Here is a 20,178-nt window from a genome sequence, read left to right as displayed (position 1 = left end):
GCAGAACTTCCTGGTGGAGTTCTCCTCCTCCTTTTAGGAAGTATTGTTTTGATATCTATTCAAAGGTTGAGGAATCTGCTTTTAGAAGCATCCTTCAGATGAACAACTTACTTTAACGCTTTTTTGGGTGGACATGCATGTAACTGCAGGTTTCTCGCTGTCCTCCCTCCTTCCCCTTCTGTGGAGTGGACTTGATGATTATAAACAAATTCCAAATAAGGTTTTGCATATTCATGTCAATATCAGTCATAATTGATTTGAGTCTGTGGAAGAGATTCAAAAGAGCACAGACATAAACTTGCAGGAGTGGCACCTACATACTGCTCCGTACTGTCACTTCCTCCAGCCCCTACTTTGCAGACCCACTTCAAATTTGGGTTCTCCATAAACTACTATAAATGCTCCACAATACCCTCCAGAAGTATTCATTTCACTGAATCACTTTTGGAGAACAGCCTGGGAAATGCATTCCCCAGTTACCAAGATAACAGTGTCTGCTTGGTGGTCCAGAGGCTTCTGCATTGGGTGGTACCCAGGCCAAGCTCCATGTGCACATCCTGCAATTGCATTCAACAGAGTACTGAGCTCAACGGGGAACAAGCAATATAAACCTGTTCCAATCCATCTAACTGTGGTGCTAACTTTTCTCATCCTTCCGGTGGGAGTGTTCTCTCTGTTCGAACCACTGCCAGCTTGTAGTCACCACCGACTCTTCAGAATGTAGTATGTTGAGCTTGAAGGCCATCTTTTTGTTGATGATGGTCTTTCTTTTGATGCTACGATCCATGATGTGATGGTAACAGATAATACCACAGCCCTCTTTTCCATCATGAGTTAATAGGGTGTCAGCTTTACATAGCTCTGTGGGACAGGGCTGTGCAACTTGGCATGTTCCTGCTTGTATTCCACCTGAGAGATTTGACAACGCCAGTGCGAACACCCTGTGTTTCCATCTGTACTTATCTCACAAGCAGGAAATCTTCCTAAAAGTCGACCTCTCGTAGACTCCTTTGCAACTCATCAGAACACCAAACACGAGAGGGTTAACCCTACCTAGATGGGTTTGGAACCAGACTCTCTGGGGTTTCTGCCTGACAATTTTTTGCAATGGGGAATCTTGTCAGCCTTTAATCTGACTCACCTAGATCTGTGGGTTTTTCCAGAAGATCAGGGAGAGTCCAAGGAGTACCGTGATCTTTATGGCACCAGCCTTGCTTAGCTCGGTCTGGTACTCTGCTCTGTTGTACCTTCACCAGAACAGAGAAACTGAGATATCCACATCATGTGGGAATAGTGGAGTTACACCACCCCTTTTAACAACTCAGCTTGAATACCTGGTTGCTGAGAAGTTAATCTTTCAACAACTATTTATGTGCTCATCGATATTGGAGGCCCTGCTGGCCATTAGTAAATCCTCTGCCAGAATCTATTACATGACCAAGTTGCCCAAGATCCAACCCTGAACCAATGGTGAGGAATGTCAACCGCTTTATGTGTTCGACGGGCTGTTATATTGTTTTCAATTCACCTGGAGAGAGACAGGATTGCGGATGTACACTTGCAAAACGACATAATGGTCTTATGGGCCTACCAGAATAGGCCTTGGGAGACCTGCTCAACAGTTGTCAAGAGACATCTGTAGAGCTTTAGGCAATTATTTTGTCCAGTTGGGGTCCTGTTAACTCCTGGGGCTATTATCTGGTTCTCAACAGGTGGATGTACAAATTGGGGCCCACTTCCTGGAAAACAGCTTTTCAGATGGATACCTCTAATCACCGAGTCCTCACCTTCCGAACATCCCAAGGTGCTAGACTGGATCAGGAAGCTTTTATAGCAGTGCTCAAGCACACTGGGAGCTGGCGCCGTGTAGCTCAGGGTTGACTTAATTCTGCCGACTTGACTGAGCAAAACCCCAGATAAGCGCCACCTTCTACGCCCGAATAAGTTGCTTTCTTTCTATGCCTTTGGGCACAGATCCAGATCTCCCCTCGTCCCTTTTTATCTTATTGGTTTGGCAAGTTTTTACTTCAAAACATTTTGAGAAACCAGTGTGCAAAGGATCAATGTCCCCTCCACAAACTTCAGGGCTCAGTTCATGCCTTGACTGTCATAAACAAATGTTGATGACTAGACCCTCACAAGACTTACCTTTGGTATTTAGGTTAGGACACAACGTTTGAGTCGTGTGAGCAATATGGCCTCATGAACTAATAAGCAATCTTGTATCATGAAGTGAAACTGTAAGTTACAGAATATTGGAAGAAACCATGAAACTCCCACTCAAGGTCGAGGGTGCTGACTAGTTTCTTAGGCTGTTTCTGCAACAGGCCCTCATTGCTTTAAAGTCTTCTGGTAAGTCCAAATCGTAACGTAAAAACAAGAAGGCTAACTGGAACTTGTCCCATCCTGCTAAAGTCTATTTCTGGGTAAGCTGTGAGCGCATCAAAGTCCCACTCTGCCTCGTTCCCGATATTCGACGAGGAGCTGATTACACAATTGATCCAGATGAACCAAGAGTTTCTTTATCAGCGATGCTGCAGCAGATCAAGGCCTTAAGAGAGGCGTCTTTGAGCCTCAAGAACCCAGAGTGGCTTACTATTGGATAGAGACGCTTTATGTGCTTCTTGAACCCCTTTAGGATGCCCACTAGCTTCGATGCTGACCTCCACTCCAGTGGCAAAAACTGTACCTTTCCTGTCGACGCTGGCTTGTTAACGCCAGCGAAGGACCGTTTCCTGATGCCCAACTCTGAGATGAGCTCATCTCAGGCCCGATCAAAGGTGCATCCCATACTGACCCTGACAAACCCAGTTCCCATACAGGCAGATTCAGACAAAACACTATCTCTACCACAGAGCAGTCCTCAGGTGCTCCACCAGCGTTTTGGCTCAAACTCTGGTCAGACTATACCACCACTTGGAGATGATGATCGTAATGACTTACCCATACGCTATGAATATGACAATCTATACATGGAATTACATGAGACTAGTAGGCTTAATACTTTCCCTGATATGCTGATAGCCCTAACCCCTCCCCAACCCCTCAAACCCTGTACCACCAATCGAGGAAAGTGCTTTCTTTATTGTAGTCATTAGATTTGCAGCTGCGGTTTTGGATTTACAACTCCCATCTGTGGAAGTTAAAACTAATGTCCTCACAGAAGTGCTACAGCCTGAACAAGCTTCCTCTGAGCCCTTACTCCTATTCAATGAAGCCTTTAATGACACATTAATTGCAAACTTGTTCTTGCTCAACGATGGACAGGCAGGTAGTCAGACGCCGTAGACTGGCACTGGGTGATCCTGACATTTTGATTCACCATCCCACCTCAGATAGTAAGGTGGTCCAGGTTTCCACCAGCAAGACAATATACAGTTCACCAGTTGCAGAGACCTTTCCAGCACCCACCCTTTGGCTCAGCCTCCAAGCCGCTTTAGTTGGTCTTATGGGCACATGACCACCCTGCAGGAGGCAGAATCAAACATTTACTTCAGGGGTAGTGAGTATACCATCTGACACATTTCTCCTCCAAAATCTTAGCAGCAGAGAACCAGTCCAAAGAGATTTTTACCATCGTCCACAACCTGGCGTTCTCGGACAGAACCACTCTAAAACCAGCTCCATCCGAAGATCTCTGCCTCTCTCTTAACAACTATTTCATTCACAAAATTGCCACTATCAAGGCCAACATCCCCCCTCCTTCCCCATCTTTTGTTGATCCCCAATGTCCTCCCCCCAAAGGCACACTGACCACCTTTCCCCCTATCACTCGGGAAAGTCTGACCTCTGTGGTGCCTTTGATCAAATCTGGCTCTCCGCTCGATCCCTGCCCTGCTCAGGTCCTCCGTCACGTCTTTCTATCTTGCCCAGACCCTCCCCTTCACCTCCTCAACAGTTCCCTTTCTCAAGGCATAGTCCCCAACTCCTTGAAATCCGCGGTCATTGTGCCCATTCTGAAGAAACCTGGGGCTGATCCTTCTGTCCCGGCCAATTTCCGCCCCATTTCCCTTCTGCCATTTCTGGCTAAGGTGCTCGAGCGCCATGTCACCTGCGCTCTGAGCTCCTTTGTGGCGAAGTATGGAGCCCTTGCCCCCCGTCAAGCTGGTTTTCGCCCCGCACACTCTACGGAGTCCGTTGTTATGTCGGTTCTTGACACCCTCAGGGAGGGTATGGACACCAATCAGTACCAGGCTCTTGTGCTCCTAGATCTCTCAGCCGCCTTCGATACGGTGGATCATAACCTCTTACTTTCCCGTATCGCGGCGGCGGGGATCGGGGGGAGTGCCCTGGTCTGGTTATCCTCCTTCCTGAGCGACCGCACCCAGGCTGTCCGCCTGGGTGATTTCACAGCGGACATCCGAAAAGTTCAGTGCGGGGTCCCCCAAGGTTCCTCTCTTTCCCCCCTCTTGTTTAATCTGTATATTGCCCCTCTGATTTTCTCTCTTCAACAGATGGAGGTCACCGTATTTAACTATGCGGATGACCTCCAGCTGGTCTTTAATCTCTCTTCTCCTTCTGCTGTTCTTAATTTTCAAACTGTCATGCTTCATATCAGGGACTGGATGAACCACAACCACCTTAAACTCAACCCTGATAAAACCGAACTGGTGTTGACGGGTGGTTCATCCAGCCCCTGGTCCCCCCTTTTTTGGCCCCCCTCTCTTGGTCCTTCTCCTGTTCCCTCTTCCTCAGTTAAAACTTTAGGCATAAAACTTAACTCTCAACTCACCCTTCACTCCCAGGTTAGCTCTGTGGTATCTTCTTCCTTTCTTTCACTGCGTACTATACGCAGGGTGTCCCGCTTCTTCACTTTCTCTGCCCTCAAACTTATCATTCTGGCCATGGTGGTGTCCCGCCTGGACTATGGGAACGCCCTGTATGCCGGTATTCCTGCATACAGCCTGCGTCGCCTACAACAAATACAAAACCAGGCGGCCCGCCTGGCATTCAATCTCCCTAAATTCCACCACTCTACCCCTCTCCTGAAATCACTTCATTGGCTCCCCGTGCGAGCTAGAATCCAATTCAAGCTCGCATCCATCACCTTCCTGGCCCGATCGGGCTCGGCGCCAGCCTTTATCTCCTCTGAGATTGTCTCTTACGTCCCTACCAGGGCTCTACGTTCCTCCTCCCAGTCCCTCCTCACCATCCCACGCTTCCGGAGAAAGAAGTGGGGTGGATCTAAATTTGCTATCCTGGCCCCTACCCTCTGGAATTCCCTCCCCCTTGAACTCCGCTCCATCCCCCTCTACTCACAATTCCGCAAATGCCTTAAAACCCATCTATTCACAAAATCCTTTGATTAAATGTTCCCTTTGATCTCCCTGCCTCTAACCTCAGTCCCCGTTAGCTATAGCGCCAAGAAGCCGCTGGTATACGTGCGCTTTACAAAAACTTTCAAACTCAAACTCAAACACATGGATCCTTTGAACTCCAGGGCAGACAAGCTCAACCGGTGGCTCCTGGCCGATCACGATTACAGTGTCTTCCAGCAATGGGGAGAACCCTGGTTGGATGTTTCTGCCACTATTAATGCTCAGTGTCAAAACGATTGCGCACTGTAGTTCTCAAGAAGGCTCTCTCTGGGAGGCACATTGCAGCTAACGTGAAGCATGGGATTACTGTACGTTCTTTCATCTCTGCCTCTACTGTCCTGAGTTCTGAAAAACATCAGAACTGGCTGGGCCCAAGTCATCAAAGTGGCTCCAGATTCCAATTATCATGGCCCATTGCACAAATGTATGGCTTGGTTTGGATTCAGCAACACAGACCCGTTACAAGACAACCTGTTGGATGTTGATGTTTTTCTGTGCGTTTGTATTTGGCCTAGCAAGAACTTGCAGTGGGCACCATTAAACGTTATTTGATGGCCCTTTCGGGTTTTTTGCGTTTGCTGGACACATCGTCCTTGTTTACATAACCTGTCGAGATGAGGTTTATAAAAGGTTTGGGGCACATTTCCTCCCAAATACTTTGTGATGCCACATTGAGATCTCAGTTTGCTCCTGACTTTCCTCATGTACTCCCTTCGAGCCAATGTACAGGTGCTTGTTGTGTCTCCTGACTCTAAACTCTAAATTGTCTTCCTCGTCATGATTACTTCAGCTCATCCCTTAAATGAGCTTCAGGCTTTCTCTGTGCAGCCGCCCTGAACCACCTTATATCCAGGCAAACTGGTGTTGAAGACCAGGGAGGCCTTTTTACCAACACAGATGATTCCTTTTCACATTCGGAATTCCATCACAATGTTCTTTGCTCCGCCTTACTTGTTGAAGGAGGATCAAGATACTTCATCTGCTGGACACCAACAGAGCCTTGAGCTTTTACATCGATCATACCAAAGCCCATCTGGTGTATTATCTGCTTTTCTGGGGACAAAGAAAGGTAAGGCGATGCAGAAAAGCACTTTGTGAAGGTGGATAGTACTCTGCATTAAGATTTGGTACGCATCGGCCAAAAGGAGCCTCTTGAAGGGCTGAGGGCTCTTTCCACCTGGTCCCATTCTGCTGCTGCTACGTTAGAATGCTGAGTACCTGGCCTGGATATTTGTCTGGCTGTGTTGTGGGTGTCAGTGCACACACTCAAAAAGCCGCTACTGCCTTGACAGCGAGGTCTGACATGAAGGACATTTCGTCTGTTCAGTCTTGCTGGTCATTTTGTTGTCTGAGACCATTAAACAGACTTTCCACCTCGGGAGGTACTGCTTAGTATCTATTCTAAAGATGGGTAATCTGCAGTTAGAAGGATCCGTCAACACACGCTACCTTTGATAATGCTTTTTCTGGTGAGTAACCTATCTAACCTCAGATTCCTCACTGTTCTTCCTCCTTACTGTTCTATGAAATGTTCACTTTTCCAACTATAAAGGTCTCAAATTAGAACTCTGTACACTGGCACCGTTGATTTATTTTGGGATGTGCGTCCGAGGGAGTGAGTAGAGTCAAGATGAAACTGATGTCGACATGCAGAGGGGAGTGTGGGCGGAAGGGTGCTTGTATGCTGCTCTGCTCCATCACTTTCAAAGCTGAACAAAGTCAATGCGGAACCACATGGAACAACGTACCGGTGCCCGGGATAACGCCAACACCTTCCCTACTGTTGCATTCACTGGAGTTAGAATAGAAAATTAATCTCTTCCAACTTCCAGCACTCCCCCGACAGAAAGTCGGGTTAACTTTTGGCATTGCAACAGCAGGCAATTTAATGGCATGCATTGTAACGTCACATATTCCGGGGAGCACTGCTGCCCCGGGATCCAGTCTGGCGCATGGAGATATTATTTAAGGTCGGAAATATACGATTAGGTAGAGTATCCACTAGGAAGAGCGTAACGAAGGTAAGCAGCTTGTTCTTCTCTTGTTCATCTTATCAGCCAAATTCATAAGTGTTCTCCAAGAGCTGCTTACAAATTGTCACAGGGTGGCTCTTTGGACTCTTCTTTCTTTCCATCTTAAATTATTCTTAGGATTGCTTTTTGTAACTTTTGGGACCTATAATTCTGTATGAATGATGATACTATTACCAGATGGTTATCAGATTAAGTACCCACCCCATTACTGCAATCTACAAAGGGGAAAAACTCCATGTGGTGTCGTGGCATGCTTTATCCATGCTGAGGCTTTGTAGTATTGGCACAGCTATGTACTTGTGAAAAACGGATGTTGGGCTGCTATGCCAGAAACGCCACATGCATTCTGCCACGAATGCGCTCGTGAAGCGTCCTCTCAAGGCAAAGCAAGTGTTTGCACGGCTGTTCAACATAACCTGTTTGCCTCGGCCTAAAGTTCCCAATGCTGCTTTGTTTTTCTTTTAGAATTGCTGTGGAATCTACCTGTTAGTTGGGACTGGGAATGACCCAGGTCGGTAGGACAGAAAGTTACCTTTATACAGATTTTGTTACACGAAGTCCGTAGGCTTTTTGCCATTATCAGTGCTCTCTGCTACCAGTGAGAAAGATCACTCTTGTTCCTTTTTCCCCCTTAAATTTGCGAGCACACAAAGGCTTTGCATTTAACCTCGGGATAAGAAATGTTGTGTTCCACCACTGGCTGTAGTACAAGTTAATAGACTGAGGCCAGCTTGACTAGAATTAGGCGATTCTGTGGCCACTGCCCTTTTCGCATTATTGAAGATTTTCCACACGTGATACATAATCCATCATATGCTGCATTATATAATTTGCAGATTTTAACAAAAAAATGTTTTTAGCTCAAACAGATCAAACGTTACAAAAAACTCAGCAACACGTATTATGACACAATAGAAGGCCGTTTGCAAAGGGTAACTGCTCACCTTTCAGTTGCTTATTACTGTACTTGGTTGTTAAACTGAACTGATAGTAATGGGGAGAGATCTTTAGCCAGACTATGTTAACATGTATATGAGAAGAGATAATTAAGCATTTTTATCAGGAAATGTGCTGCATTATTTATTTGCCTTTTCTTGCCGCATAATTTACTCAACCTTGCAACATAGTATGGTCCTTCCGTGTCGCATAATTCTATTGGCTCTGAGTAAGGGTCACTAAGTCACCATAGAGAGTTTTATCATTAATCTTTTTCCAGAGAAGTAGGTTTCTTATCAAACTCGTACGTTTTTAGTGGAATCTTATGAACGAAATAGATATATTAATGAAGGAAATTGATTTATGGTTAAAGCTAATTGTTGTCTTGTATTCAGGTGGCTTGAATTCTTCACTCTGTGCTTCAGTTTTCAGATAATTACTATCGTGCCGAATTGATTGATGCCCTCTCAAACTCTGTAACTCCTGCAGTGAGTGTGAACAATGAGAGTCGGACGCTTGATAACTTGAACTCTGATGTGCGTCTCATTTTGGAGGAAATCACTCGCTTTTTAAATATGGAAAAACTCCTGCCGAGCTATCGGCACACCATAACAGTCAGGTATGAAAACTCTAAGGAATAATAGTTGTATTACATTTTACTGTAATGTCAGCAGAATGAATCTTCTAGTCTTGCAAAAACATGCAACAGACCTCCAAAATACAGTGCATTTGCTTCCAAGAGTCGTTCCAAATTTTCACTTCAATTGATCCTCTTCCAAAGTTCTGTAGAACTGTGTCAAATACTTGATTTCATTGCGCTTATTTCTGAAGAAATAGGAATCTTATTTTATCGATCATGCATTAAATCAAACTGTGTGTCCTGTGAGCACATGTCCACAAGTATGGTTTCCTCTGGAAAGAGCCCCACAACACTGTGTTCCCTAAATCTTCATTGATTAGTGTATTTCGTTTGTTTATTTTGTTTTAGAATCCATGTACATACAATGGATCATTCTGCAATACGAACGCATATGTCATGGTTTTGTGTTATGATTAGTGATTAAGTTATTGAAAACACATCTGTGGCTTTATTAAAACAAGCATTTACAATGCAATAGGTCTCGCAGCATTAAAGTTTCAGTTGTTGGCATTGTGTATGACAATGCGTTGCATACATTTTTTAGCAAACTTTGAATTGGTGAGCAGTGAGAGTGTGTGCAAGAGTATGCTGTTGCTCACAGCTGTTATTATTCACACAGCTCTGATGATGCACCTCACGCACGGGGCTGACGCAGTTATTATTCACACAGCTCTGATGATGCACCTCACGCACGGGCTCACAGCTGTTATTATTCACACAGCTCTGATGATGCACCTCACGCACGGGGCTGACGCAGTTATTATTCACACAGCTCTGATGATGCACCTCAGACACGGGCTCACAGCTGTTATTATTCACACAGCTCTGATGATGCACCTCAGACACGGGCTTACAGCTGTTATTATTCACACAGCTCTGATGATGCACCTGAGCACGGGGCTGACGCAGTTATTATTCACACAGCTCTGATGATGCACCTCAGCACTGGGCTGACGCAGTTATTATTCACACAGCTCTGATGATGCACCTCAGCACGGGGCTGCCGGCAGTTATTATTCACACAGCTCTGATGATGCACCTCAGGCACGGGGCTCACAGCTGTTATTATTCACACAGCTCTGATGATGCACCTTAGGCACGGGCTCACAGCTGTTATTATTCACACAGCTCTGATTATGCACCTCAGGCACGGGCTCACAGCTGTTATTATTCACACAGCTCTGATGATGCACCTCACACACGGGGCTGACGCAGTTATTATTCACACAGCTCTAATGATGCACCTCAGCACGAGGCTGCCGGCAGTTATTATTCACACAGCTCTTTTGATGTACCTCAGGCACGGGGCTGACGCAGTTATTATTCACAAAGCCCTGATGATGCACCTCAGCACGGGGCTCACAGCTGTTATTATTCACAAAGCTTTGATGATGCACCTCAGCACGGGGCTCACAGCTGTTATTATTCACACAGCTCTGATGATGCACCTCACGCACGGGGCTGACGCAGTTATTATTCACACAGCTCTGATGATGCACCTCAGGCACGGGATCACAGGTGTTATTATTCACACAGCTCTGATGATGCACCTTAGGCACAAGCTCACAGCTGTTATTATTCACACAGCTCTGATTATGCACCTCACGCACGGGGCTGACGCAGTTATTATTCATACAGCTCTGATGATGTACCTCAGGCACGGGCTCACAGCTGTTATTATTCACACAGCTCTGATGATGCACCTCACGCACGTGAGCCTCTATGTTCACTGCTGATGTGTGCAAGGTGTATGCACGGAAGTGAGTGGGGTGAAGGCAGTGTCTTCACATGTTCACATCTAGTAGGAATGACTGGGACTCACCTTAACACTAACCTGTCTACGGATACACATCTGTTATTGATGCTATGGCGGCGTTTGGAACACCGGGGGACAGCGTGCGCGCAGTTGCACAGGCACCAGGGGCGGAGCCGGGAGCGAACCCACCCATTGCATATAGCTGTCAGTGGAACACAGGGCTGCTAATGGTATTCTCCAGGGCAGGTTTCAAGCCCCGACAGGGACTATAAATTCCAACAGCAACCCAATGGCCCTGTCTTATTTAGGACACCTTCGCCGAGATCTGACTTGGTAGCTATCCAGGCTGTGCAGGTTTACCTGATAAAGAGCCCCATAGCATGTACGAAAGCTTAAGCCAGGTTTGACTAAAGGCACATTAAAAAAAATGCCATTGTTAACTCATGATTAGAACCTTGAATGGGAAACTACAAGTACCAGAATGCTCATTACTGGTGGGTAAAACTCCTATAAAGTCGCAGTGGTCTACACAAGTGGCTTAGTTTGCAAGTACTGAGTAAACAAAAAAGCGCCATCAAGTTAGTAGAAGAGCCCGTGAGTTCAAACACCACCCGATTATCCAAACTTTTTAAAATTGTTTAATAAACATGAGGGTGCTAAAATATGAACATAAGTGAACGGTCCTCAGAAAATGCGAAATGTTAAAAAGGCTGGGGGCGCAGTCCTTGCCACAAACAACGCGTCATGAGGCCCCTGCAAATATACCTCATAGGACAAGCCTCCTCCAGTGAAGCACAAACCGTTACCGACCAACCAGCGCCTCGAGTCCCTGCGGCGCAGCGGCCCAGCACAAAATATCGGCAACAAAAATCTGGCTCGACTCACGTGAAAGGCCGATTATTAAACAAGAAAATAACTAAATGATCGCAGAGAAACAACTCTCTGGAGATAATAAAGTGTGACCACGTGCCACGCCACCTGAGCAGAATTAAAATCGCAATCACTTTTTTTCATCCATGTGTGCTTGTTAAAGACCTACACCAGCAGATATAACAAAACAAAAGTAGTGGTGCGCACACACCGCAGAGGAGCGGGGGGGGGGGAGCACGCCGCCGCCGCGCTGTGATTGGCCAGCGCCCGCCCGGAAGAAGAAGGGACGTCCTCCCGCGGCACGGGGCTCCCTTGGAGTGTGTAGAGCCCTGGGCCGCCAGCCGAAAGGAGACACAGCTTTGCGGGGCTCCCATGTACTGGAGGGAGCCCCGGCAGAGGAACCAGCAAGCATTGTTGGACAGCGGAGGGGGCGCGAGGCACATTGTCTGTGCCTGCCCCCGCCGCGAGAGCAGGCACATTGTCTGTGCCTGCCCCCGCCACGAGAGCCACAGACGTCCTGCCGCCGTCAGAGGAGCCCTGCCTTGCAGCCGGTGAGTGTTTAAAGGCGGGGGGGGGGAGAAACAGGCGCTCGCATCATCTCCCGGGGGACCACTGACTAATAGGAGAGGTGCGACGGAGGCGGTGAGGCTCTTTAGGCGGGACGGCACGATCACGCCCGTTCTGAGAGAGACAGGAGATGTTGAACTCGCGCGCGACCTGATCGGATTACGGCAGGCGGCGCGTGCACATCTCTTGTCGCTCCCTGTACCTCCTTGAAAGCAAAAACGATTGCAATAGAGTCTCGCAGCGACGATCGCTTTGCGATCGGTTCGCAGGTGCGAGACCTAAAAAATAGTAGGACGTTTAATATGAGGAATCTCTGCTCTTCCTATGTGTTGCAAATTGTTAAAAAATAATGTGCTTGTGACCAGTTGGCAACTAAATGGAGAAGTTAACTGTGGAAGCCAATGCATGCGTCTGCTGACTCCACAAAATTCCATATCTTGTTTTTAGAAACAGAATTAATTGTCATGGAAGTTGCATGAAATGTGTTCATGTATGAACTAAGAGTGTTAATCTTACTCAGTGTTGATCGTTCAAATGCCACATTACCTTAAACTCCTTCAGCATGCTCCTTTCATAGATGCATTGACATGTTTTCAGTCTGTAATTTTATTGTTAAGTGATACCTTCCTGGAAGGTCATCGATAAATATTAGACATTTTACAGTTAAACAGCATTGTAGTGCAATTTGGAGCCTTCATAGCTTAGTAAGCACATTGGTAAGAAGATATGTGTAGCACAGCATACTCTTCATTTTTACAGTGTCCCAAGACTAGCCAAAGTTGCTGCATGCCATTTTATTCACAATAATATCACATGAAGATAAAAGGCCTTACTGTAAATATAAAGCTAATAAATATAATGTTAGAAATAACTGCGGACACAGTAATTGAAGCTGAGCAGTTTATTTCGTTCTGGCCTCAAGCACGATCGCCTCATCACCAACGTTCTAAGGTGAGCTCCTATCGAGCATTCCACCGTGGGCAGTACCACGTTACGGGAAGGGGAGGGGTGGTGCGTTCATACCATTATTCAATAACAATGTTTACATTCCTAACAACCGGTTACAACATATAACTAATCACAGAAGCAGAGAGCGAGCAAGTATACAGGTCACAATCTGACCCTTATCCACCTCAAATCTTCAAGAACATTTTTTTAGCTACCTCTGCTGCCAAACCAGTCAGAATAATCATCAATAATACTTTAACTGCTGGGATTCTTCCAGAAGACTGAAAAAAGGCATACATAGCGTATCATTAAAGAAAACAAACCTGGACCCACATGACCCAAACAACTACAGGCCGATTAGAAGTGGACCTTTCCTAGGCAAACTGATAGAAATAGTCACCCTGATGTCACTATTCTTAGAATATAACTCCATATTTTCCGACATCTAAACAGGATTCCGTCCAGGAGGAGGCACAGAATCTGCCCTCATCACCTCCTGGGATGACCTTAAAAACACAGTAGACCGGAACGGAGTCACTTCAGTTCTTCTCTTGGACCTCTAAGCTGCCTTCGACCGAGTTGATCATGACACTCTAATCCAAAGTCTCTACAAAGCTGGCATAGAGAGGACTACTCTTGACTAGATCACATCCTACCTTCAAAACTGAAAAAAAAACATCCATACTCACTCCCACCCCCCACCCCCCTTTCTCATCCAAACCATACTTCATAACTACAAGGGTCCCTCCAGGCTCTATCATCTCACACATGCTTTTTAACATCTACATGTAGTCATTTCCTGCAATAATCAATGAATTTCAGCTCACATGCTATAACGATGCAGATGATACACAAACTGCCTCTCAAACTGGAAAGCCCCAAAGTCATCCCCACTTTACATCAGCAATAAAAAAATTCCTAAATGCATCCGCTCCAGATTGGCACACCACCTCAAAACCCCAACATACAAGAAACAAACCATGTGTGGTACATCTTTCTCTCTGTTCAAGCTGCCAACTATGGAATTTATTACCTCCAAAAATAAGATTAACGGAAAACTATCTTGTCTTCAGAAGACTACTCAAGAGTTGGCGCTTTCCTACATGACCACTACACTCAAAACACAAATGTGCAGTGTATGCCTGTATATGTAAACATTTGTAATTTGAATCTATGTGTGTATTTAGATATGTGCATTTCTTAGTATAAATATATATATTAACTACTGGCAGTCGCAAGTAGGTAGTCATAGCTAGGGCCTAGTTTCCTTAGGAAAATAATTTTTTTCATTTGCCAATAACTTTGGCATTGTTTGATGAATCCTCGCGAAATTTTCAAAATTAGTTTGCCACTCACTTCAGCTGCTGTCTTGAATGTTTCGGGTTGATCCATCAAGCGGCTGTCCCATAACGTGTTTCCCCAAAGTTCATTTGCCTAGGAACTTTAGACATGGCTACAGCCGGAACTGCTGATCGGATTTACTAAACAATTTGTCAGAAAGGTAGTTATTGGTCCAGGGAAGTGCCTTTTTGTAATTTGGTGTAAATCAGTTCAGTAGTTGTAGAGTTATTAGTTGTTTATACAGGGAGGGGAGGATCCACGACCCCTCCCGATCTCCTGCTGAGATGTGGTTGGTTGCCAACACTTCAAACGTGGAAGTGTTGGCACCCATCTCGGGACTTGGCTTGAGCTGAGTCCCAGAAAAAACATAAACAAAAAAGAAAAGGTGGTAGATAGCAATACCCTGACCTCTTAGGCCTTGTTTAGAGGGGTTCCACAGGGCCCAAAAGAGCATATTTTGTGTTTAATTCCGGCGGAGCCATGTTGGATCCACAGCTCCCACTGAAAATGAAACAAAAAGTTTCATAATCTGCCCTTGGGTGGGCCAGGTCCCGGGGGGATTTTATAAATAAATGAGGAGGCGCACTGCCCCCCCCCATCCTGGGGCTTATTAATGCCCCAGGGGTCACCACCTCCCTGGGGCTTAATGGGGGGGCTTCTCTGACCCCCCTGGGCCTTGAACCACCACCCTCCTGGGGCTGCATTTAAAATGAAAATCGGGGGGGGGGAGGGGACTCTGACCCGTAACCCATCCCCCCGCCCCTCCCCCCCACCCCCGGGGACCACCAACTCCTTGGGGCTTTTTATTTTTGTAATGGGTGGGCCATAGATGGCCCTGGTGACTGCCACCCCCCAGGGCCACCTCCTGCTGTGTCCCTGGGATCCCACACCCGGGACATTGCTGTTTGCCGTGGCTTTGCAGGAGCTTTACCGCTCCTGCCAAGCCACAGCAAACGCTCTGCTTATGGCAAGCAAGGCTCTTGCTTGCTGAAAGCAGAGCAGAATTGCTTTCAGACACAGGGAGCTGCATGTTTAGCATCTCCCTATGTCTGACAGCAACGCAGCCTCCCACAGGACACGGAGCTCTTGCAGGGAGCGCGGGTGCTTCAGGCTCCCCTTGCGGTTCCATTGGAGAGTGGGTGACCTGGGGGCACGCTCAGAAAGATGGGGATTTGGTCCCCGGGGGCGAATTCGGCCCAGGCAGGGTGGGCGCACAACCCTCCTTCCCCATTTACAAAGAGCCAGGCCCCTGAGGATGTGGTCCCCAGGGCCGAAATCAGCCTAGGAACGCGGGGGTGGGCACGCAGCCCCTCTCCTCCCCAAATAAAAGATTTAAAAAATTGTTTTTAAAAGGCCGCCGTGGGAAGTCTCTGGAGGTCCCACACCCTTTCTTAACTATTCTGCAAAGTGGCCTCCCGGTGCATAACATGTTGGGAGATGAAGTTCTCTTGGCTCCTGAGGGTCCTTGAGGGCCAACAGCCCCTCCTGTTACCTCCAGAAAGTCCCACATAAGGGGATTGCTGTGAGCCGGTCGGAGGCCGGCCCCCTTTCTTCACTACTCTGCAAACTTGACCATTAGATAAAAAAAAACATAGAAATTCAGCTTAAAAAAAGCAATGGTTACAGGGACGTTATAGCTAGGTAATAGAATTAAAAAAAACATAGAAATACACTGAAAAAAGCCAAAGGTTTCAGGAATGTTTTAGTCCGACTCAGATTTCACTTGTTCTAAACCAGTGAAATTCTGCAGTTATAGTTACCTGAGCTAACTATAACTTACACCCCTGCACTGCTTATGACCTCGCATATTACATCCCTCTTGTCATGGTCAGTGATATCACTGATGGCATCTCAATTGACATCACTGGTGACCTCATCCTCAAAACCACTCACACCCCCACTCAACCCCCACACAACCTCTTGTGTGCTCACTCACACACCCACACAACAACTCACATACCCATTCACAGACCCATATCAGTACTCACACACCCACTCACAGACCCATATCAGTACTCCCACACCCACTCACTCATCCATAGAGCCACTCGCACATTCACTCACACAACCATTCAGTTACCCTCGCAGCCTCTCATACAACCAGTCACTCACCCTTGCAGCCACTCACACAGTCATACGCTCATCCATACAGCTACTTGCACACAGATTTATTCACCTATACAGCCACTAACATACCCACTTGCATATCCATACAGCCCTTCAACATAGCCACTCACCCTTATAAGTGCCCACACTCACACACCCACACAACCACTCACACAACCATACAAGCACTCTCCTATCTGCTCACACACCCATACAGTCATTCACACACACTCACACACCAATACAACCATTCGCACAACAACTCACAACCGATCACTCACTGAAACAGTCACTGACACAACCACTCACTCAGCAAATTAGTCACTCACACACCCACTCAGTTACTTGCATACTTACTTATACAGCAACTCACATACCCATATGGCCATTCACACACCACAGAACCACTTACACACCCATACAACCACTGACACACCTACATACCTAGTCTGAAATCTACTCGCTCATACAGTCACTCATGCATGCACTCACACACCCATACAGCCACTTGCACACCAACTCAGATCACACGTTAGAGATGGTATCAATCATTAGTAGTACAACTAGTATACAAATCTAACTTTTGTAGGTTAGTATATTTATTTAGCTCTCATAAACTCTTAAAAACCCTTACTCGCATGATGATGTCATCAGTGATATCATTTGGGATATGATCAGGGATGTCACTGACCATATCATGAGTTGAGGTCATAAGCAGTGTATTGCGGGCGTAATTCTCTTCCTGACGTTGAAGCACAAGTCTCCGTCTACAGGACATCAGTCGCCGTTGAAACAGAAGGAGGCTACACAACCGACGTCGAGGGCAAGATCTCCGTCGGTGGACTCACAGGTCTTAGTGCTGCGTACCCGCTTGATGTTGAGACACTCGCAGGTATCGGTGTCGACACAGCACTCCACCTTGCTGAGGCACCACTCTGCATTAAAGGGCCTCTCTGAACCTTCAGTGCCGGATTTCCACAGGTTATTTCAACGTCGAGAAGGTCTTTTTCTAGTTCTCCAGAACGGCGAGTGCAAAAAACCTCTCCACAGATCTGTTACCCCTACACAACGAGCAGAAGAGCACAGATCTCTATATGTTCTTCTTTCTCCCAGGTGGCTCCCCCAATACATCACTGGCAGAAACAACATCTGCACAGGTACAACAGCCGTTGGATTATTCAAGTCCTCTCCATAGATCTCCTCTGGCTCGTCTGGTGCTGGCAGTGGATCGTTCACCTACTATTCCATCCAGGGGTTGCCAAAGGGGCCGGTCTCTATCTCCATCAGGTTGGAGATCCACCTCCCATGGCCGTCACAAGAGGCGATGATCGCCTTCTTGGTCGTCCTCCTCTACTCATTCCTCCAAGAGGGATTGCTCACCCACATTAACGGACAGTCCACCCTCCAGAGTGTCACCTGTGGATGACATCAACACATTTCATGATGTGCTGGTAAGAGGGGCACAAAGTGTCCACTCCTCAGACGTCTGTCTGTCATTTTTGAGACTCTGCATCAGAGGTCTGTGTCGAGGCCTCTGCTGCCATTGGTTCCTTGTCCCTTGCAACCAGTCATGGGCATTTTTATTACCCCAGCAATGCTCACAACGGCTCCAGCAAAGATCCTAAAGAAATATAGACCATCAGAGCAAGATCCTCTGTTCTTCAGGGCAGACCCCCCCCCCCCCCCCCCCCCCACCACCAGATTCAGTGATTATTGCTGCTACAAAGAAGACCCATGCAGTAGCCTTTTCCTCATCGGTCCCTCCGGACAAGGAGAGCAGAGCTCAGGATTCATGGGGAGCAAAGCTTGCAGCTCTACCGCTGCATCTTTGAAAGTTTCTAGTGCTGCGGCCCTTTTAGGACATTATGGTAGGGCTTTGTGGGATTCACCAGAGCGTTACAAAAAAAAACTGCCCAAAGAATATCACCAAGATTTTTTAGAGATTCTCCAGGAGGGAGCCCTCGTTGCTAATCAGATGATCAGTGCAGCAGCTTATGGAGCATCTCTAGCTGCGCACTCTTACTCGCATGGCATCTGCACAAGATGATCCTCCTGGTTACGGCTTACAGCCTTGGAGCAGGAAGCCCAAAAGCGCATCTTGAACCTTCCATTTTCTGGGAATTCTCTTTTTGGTTCTCACACAGATGAAGAGATAGCCACGATGAAATCTAAACTGGACACTCTTAAGGCTGTGGGTTTAGAAAAAGGAAGGAATTCAGATGCTGGTACAGGCCTTATGATCGTAGACCATTCCATCAGAGGGTTCAAGCCCCTCAACGGTCCCAGAGGCAGTACCACCAGTCCAAGTCTCACAATCAGTAACGTCAACCTTCCATGGGTAGCGGTGCGTCCCGACAGCCCTCCTCCAGGGCCAAAAACACTGGCAAACAATGAATATTCACTTCCTCTATCGCTGTTACCCACTCCGGTGGGAGTAATTATCACCTGCCATGTAGAAGAGTGGCGCAACATTACAAACTATATATGGGTGCTGAATATGCTGCAAAATGGAGATACGCTACGATTCTTTTCTCCTCCAAAATGCATTCCTCCAGTAAAGACAAGAGTTCACCAACTGGCGTTGTTGCGTCAAGAGTTATCCACTCTCTTACAGAAATTAGTCATAGAAGCGGTTGCTCCATCACAACGAGGAAAAGGAGTTTACTCCAGATATTTCCTGGTACAAAAGAAGGGTCAAAAAGCGAGTTTCAGACCTATTTGGATCTTCTTTCCCTCAACAAAGTAATAAAAAAAAAATGATTTTGTATGCTGGCTCTCCCATCAAATATATCCCCATCTTCAGAAAGCGTACTTCCATGTTCCAATTGCTCCACGACACCGGAAGTTCCTGCAATTCTTGGTAGGCTCCAAGCATTATCAGTACAGAGTCCTACAGTTCGGCCTACAAACTGCACCTTGAATATTCACAAAATGAATGGCAGTAGTCGTAGCTGCTCTACGTCGACATGGTCTGTTCGCCTATCCGTACCATGACGACTGGCTCCTAAAGAGCTCATCTCCTCAAACGGTGAAAGACCACTATCAAATCTGCCTGAAATTGCTACAAATCTTGGGCCTTCAAGTAAATATGGAGAAGTCAGTCCATCAGCCCACTCAAAGAATTCCTTACCTGAATGCTACTGTGGACTCCTACACAGGAAAAGTGTCTCCTTCAGAGGAGAGACTATTATCAATCAAGCTGAGGTGCAATCATCTTCAAGTTTATCAGCCCTCAGTTTGGCAGGTTGGTTCGCTCCTAGGGTTGATGGCATCTTAAATTTTTCTAGTCCCCAACGCCAGACTGAGGATGAGATCTCTGCAGCAGGACTTGGAGGACAAATGGGATCAGACGTTGGCGCGATGGGAAGACCGGATACTACTTTACCATGCTGCGAGAATATCTATCCCATGGTTGACTCATTGAGAAAATCTCCTGGTAGCAGTGCCTTTCCACCAACCTCCTCTGACGCAATCTTTGATCACAGACGCCTCACTTCAGGGTTGGGGAACACACATGGGTCTTCTGTAGACTCTGGGTAGGTGGTCGAGCAAGGAAAAAGCATAACACATAAACATTCTTGAGCTACAGGCAGTGCATCTAGCCCTCAAGGAGTTCCACCCATCCATACAGTCCAAGTCCATGTTAGTACAGACGGACAACAC

The 20,178-nt window shown here is 46.7% G+C and overlaps 1 protein-coding gene across 2 annotated transcripts in view; it reads left to right on the top strand.

Annotated features, from left to right (window-relative positions):
• Nucleotides 1–20,178, top strand: part of TAF2 (TATA-box binding protein associated factor 2) — a 765,870-nt gene that overhangs the window by 440,050 nt on the left and 305,642 nt on the right. For both annotated transcript variants that reach the window (XM_086966160.1, XM_086966159.1), the window contains exon 19: nucleotides 8,713–8,906. In XM_086966160.1, coding sequence (XP_086822286.1) covers nucleotides 8,713–8,906 — 194 coding nt within the window. The remainder of the gene's footprint in view (nucleotides 1–8,712; nucleotides 8,907–20,178) is intronic.

This window comes from Lissotriton vulgaris, chromosome 4_1, assembly GCF_964263255.1.
Source record: "Lissotriton vulgaris chromosome 4_1, aLisVul1.2, whole genome shotgun sequence".
NCBI classification, from domain to species: domain Eukaryota; kingdom Metazoa; phylum Chordata; class Amphibia; order Caudata; family Salamandridae; genus Lissotriton; species Lissotriton vulgaris.
The sequence above is the reverse complement of the archived record's forward strand: the minus strand, read 5'-3'. Positions and strand labels throughout refer to the sequence as shown.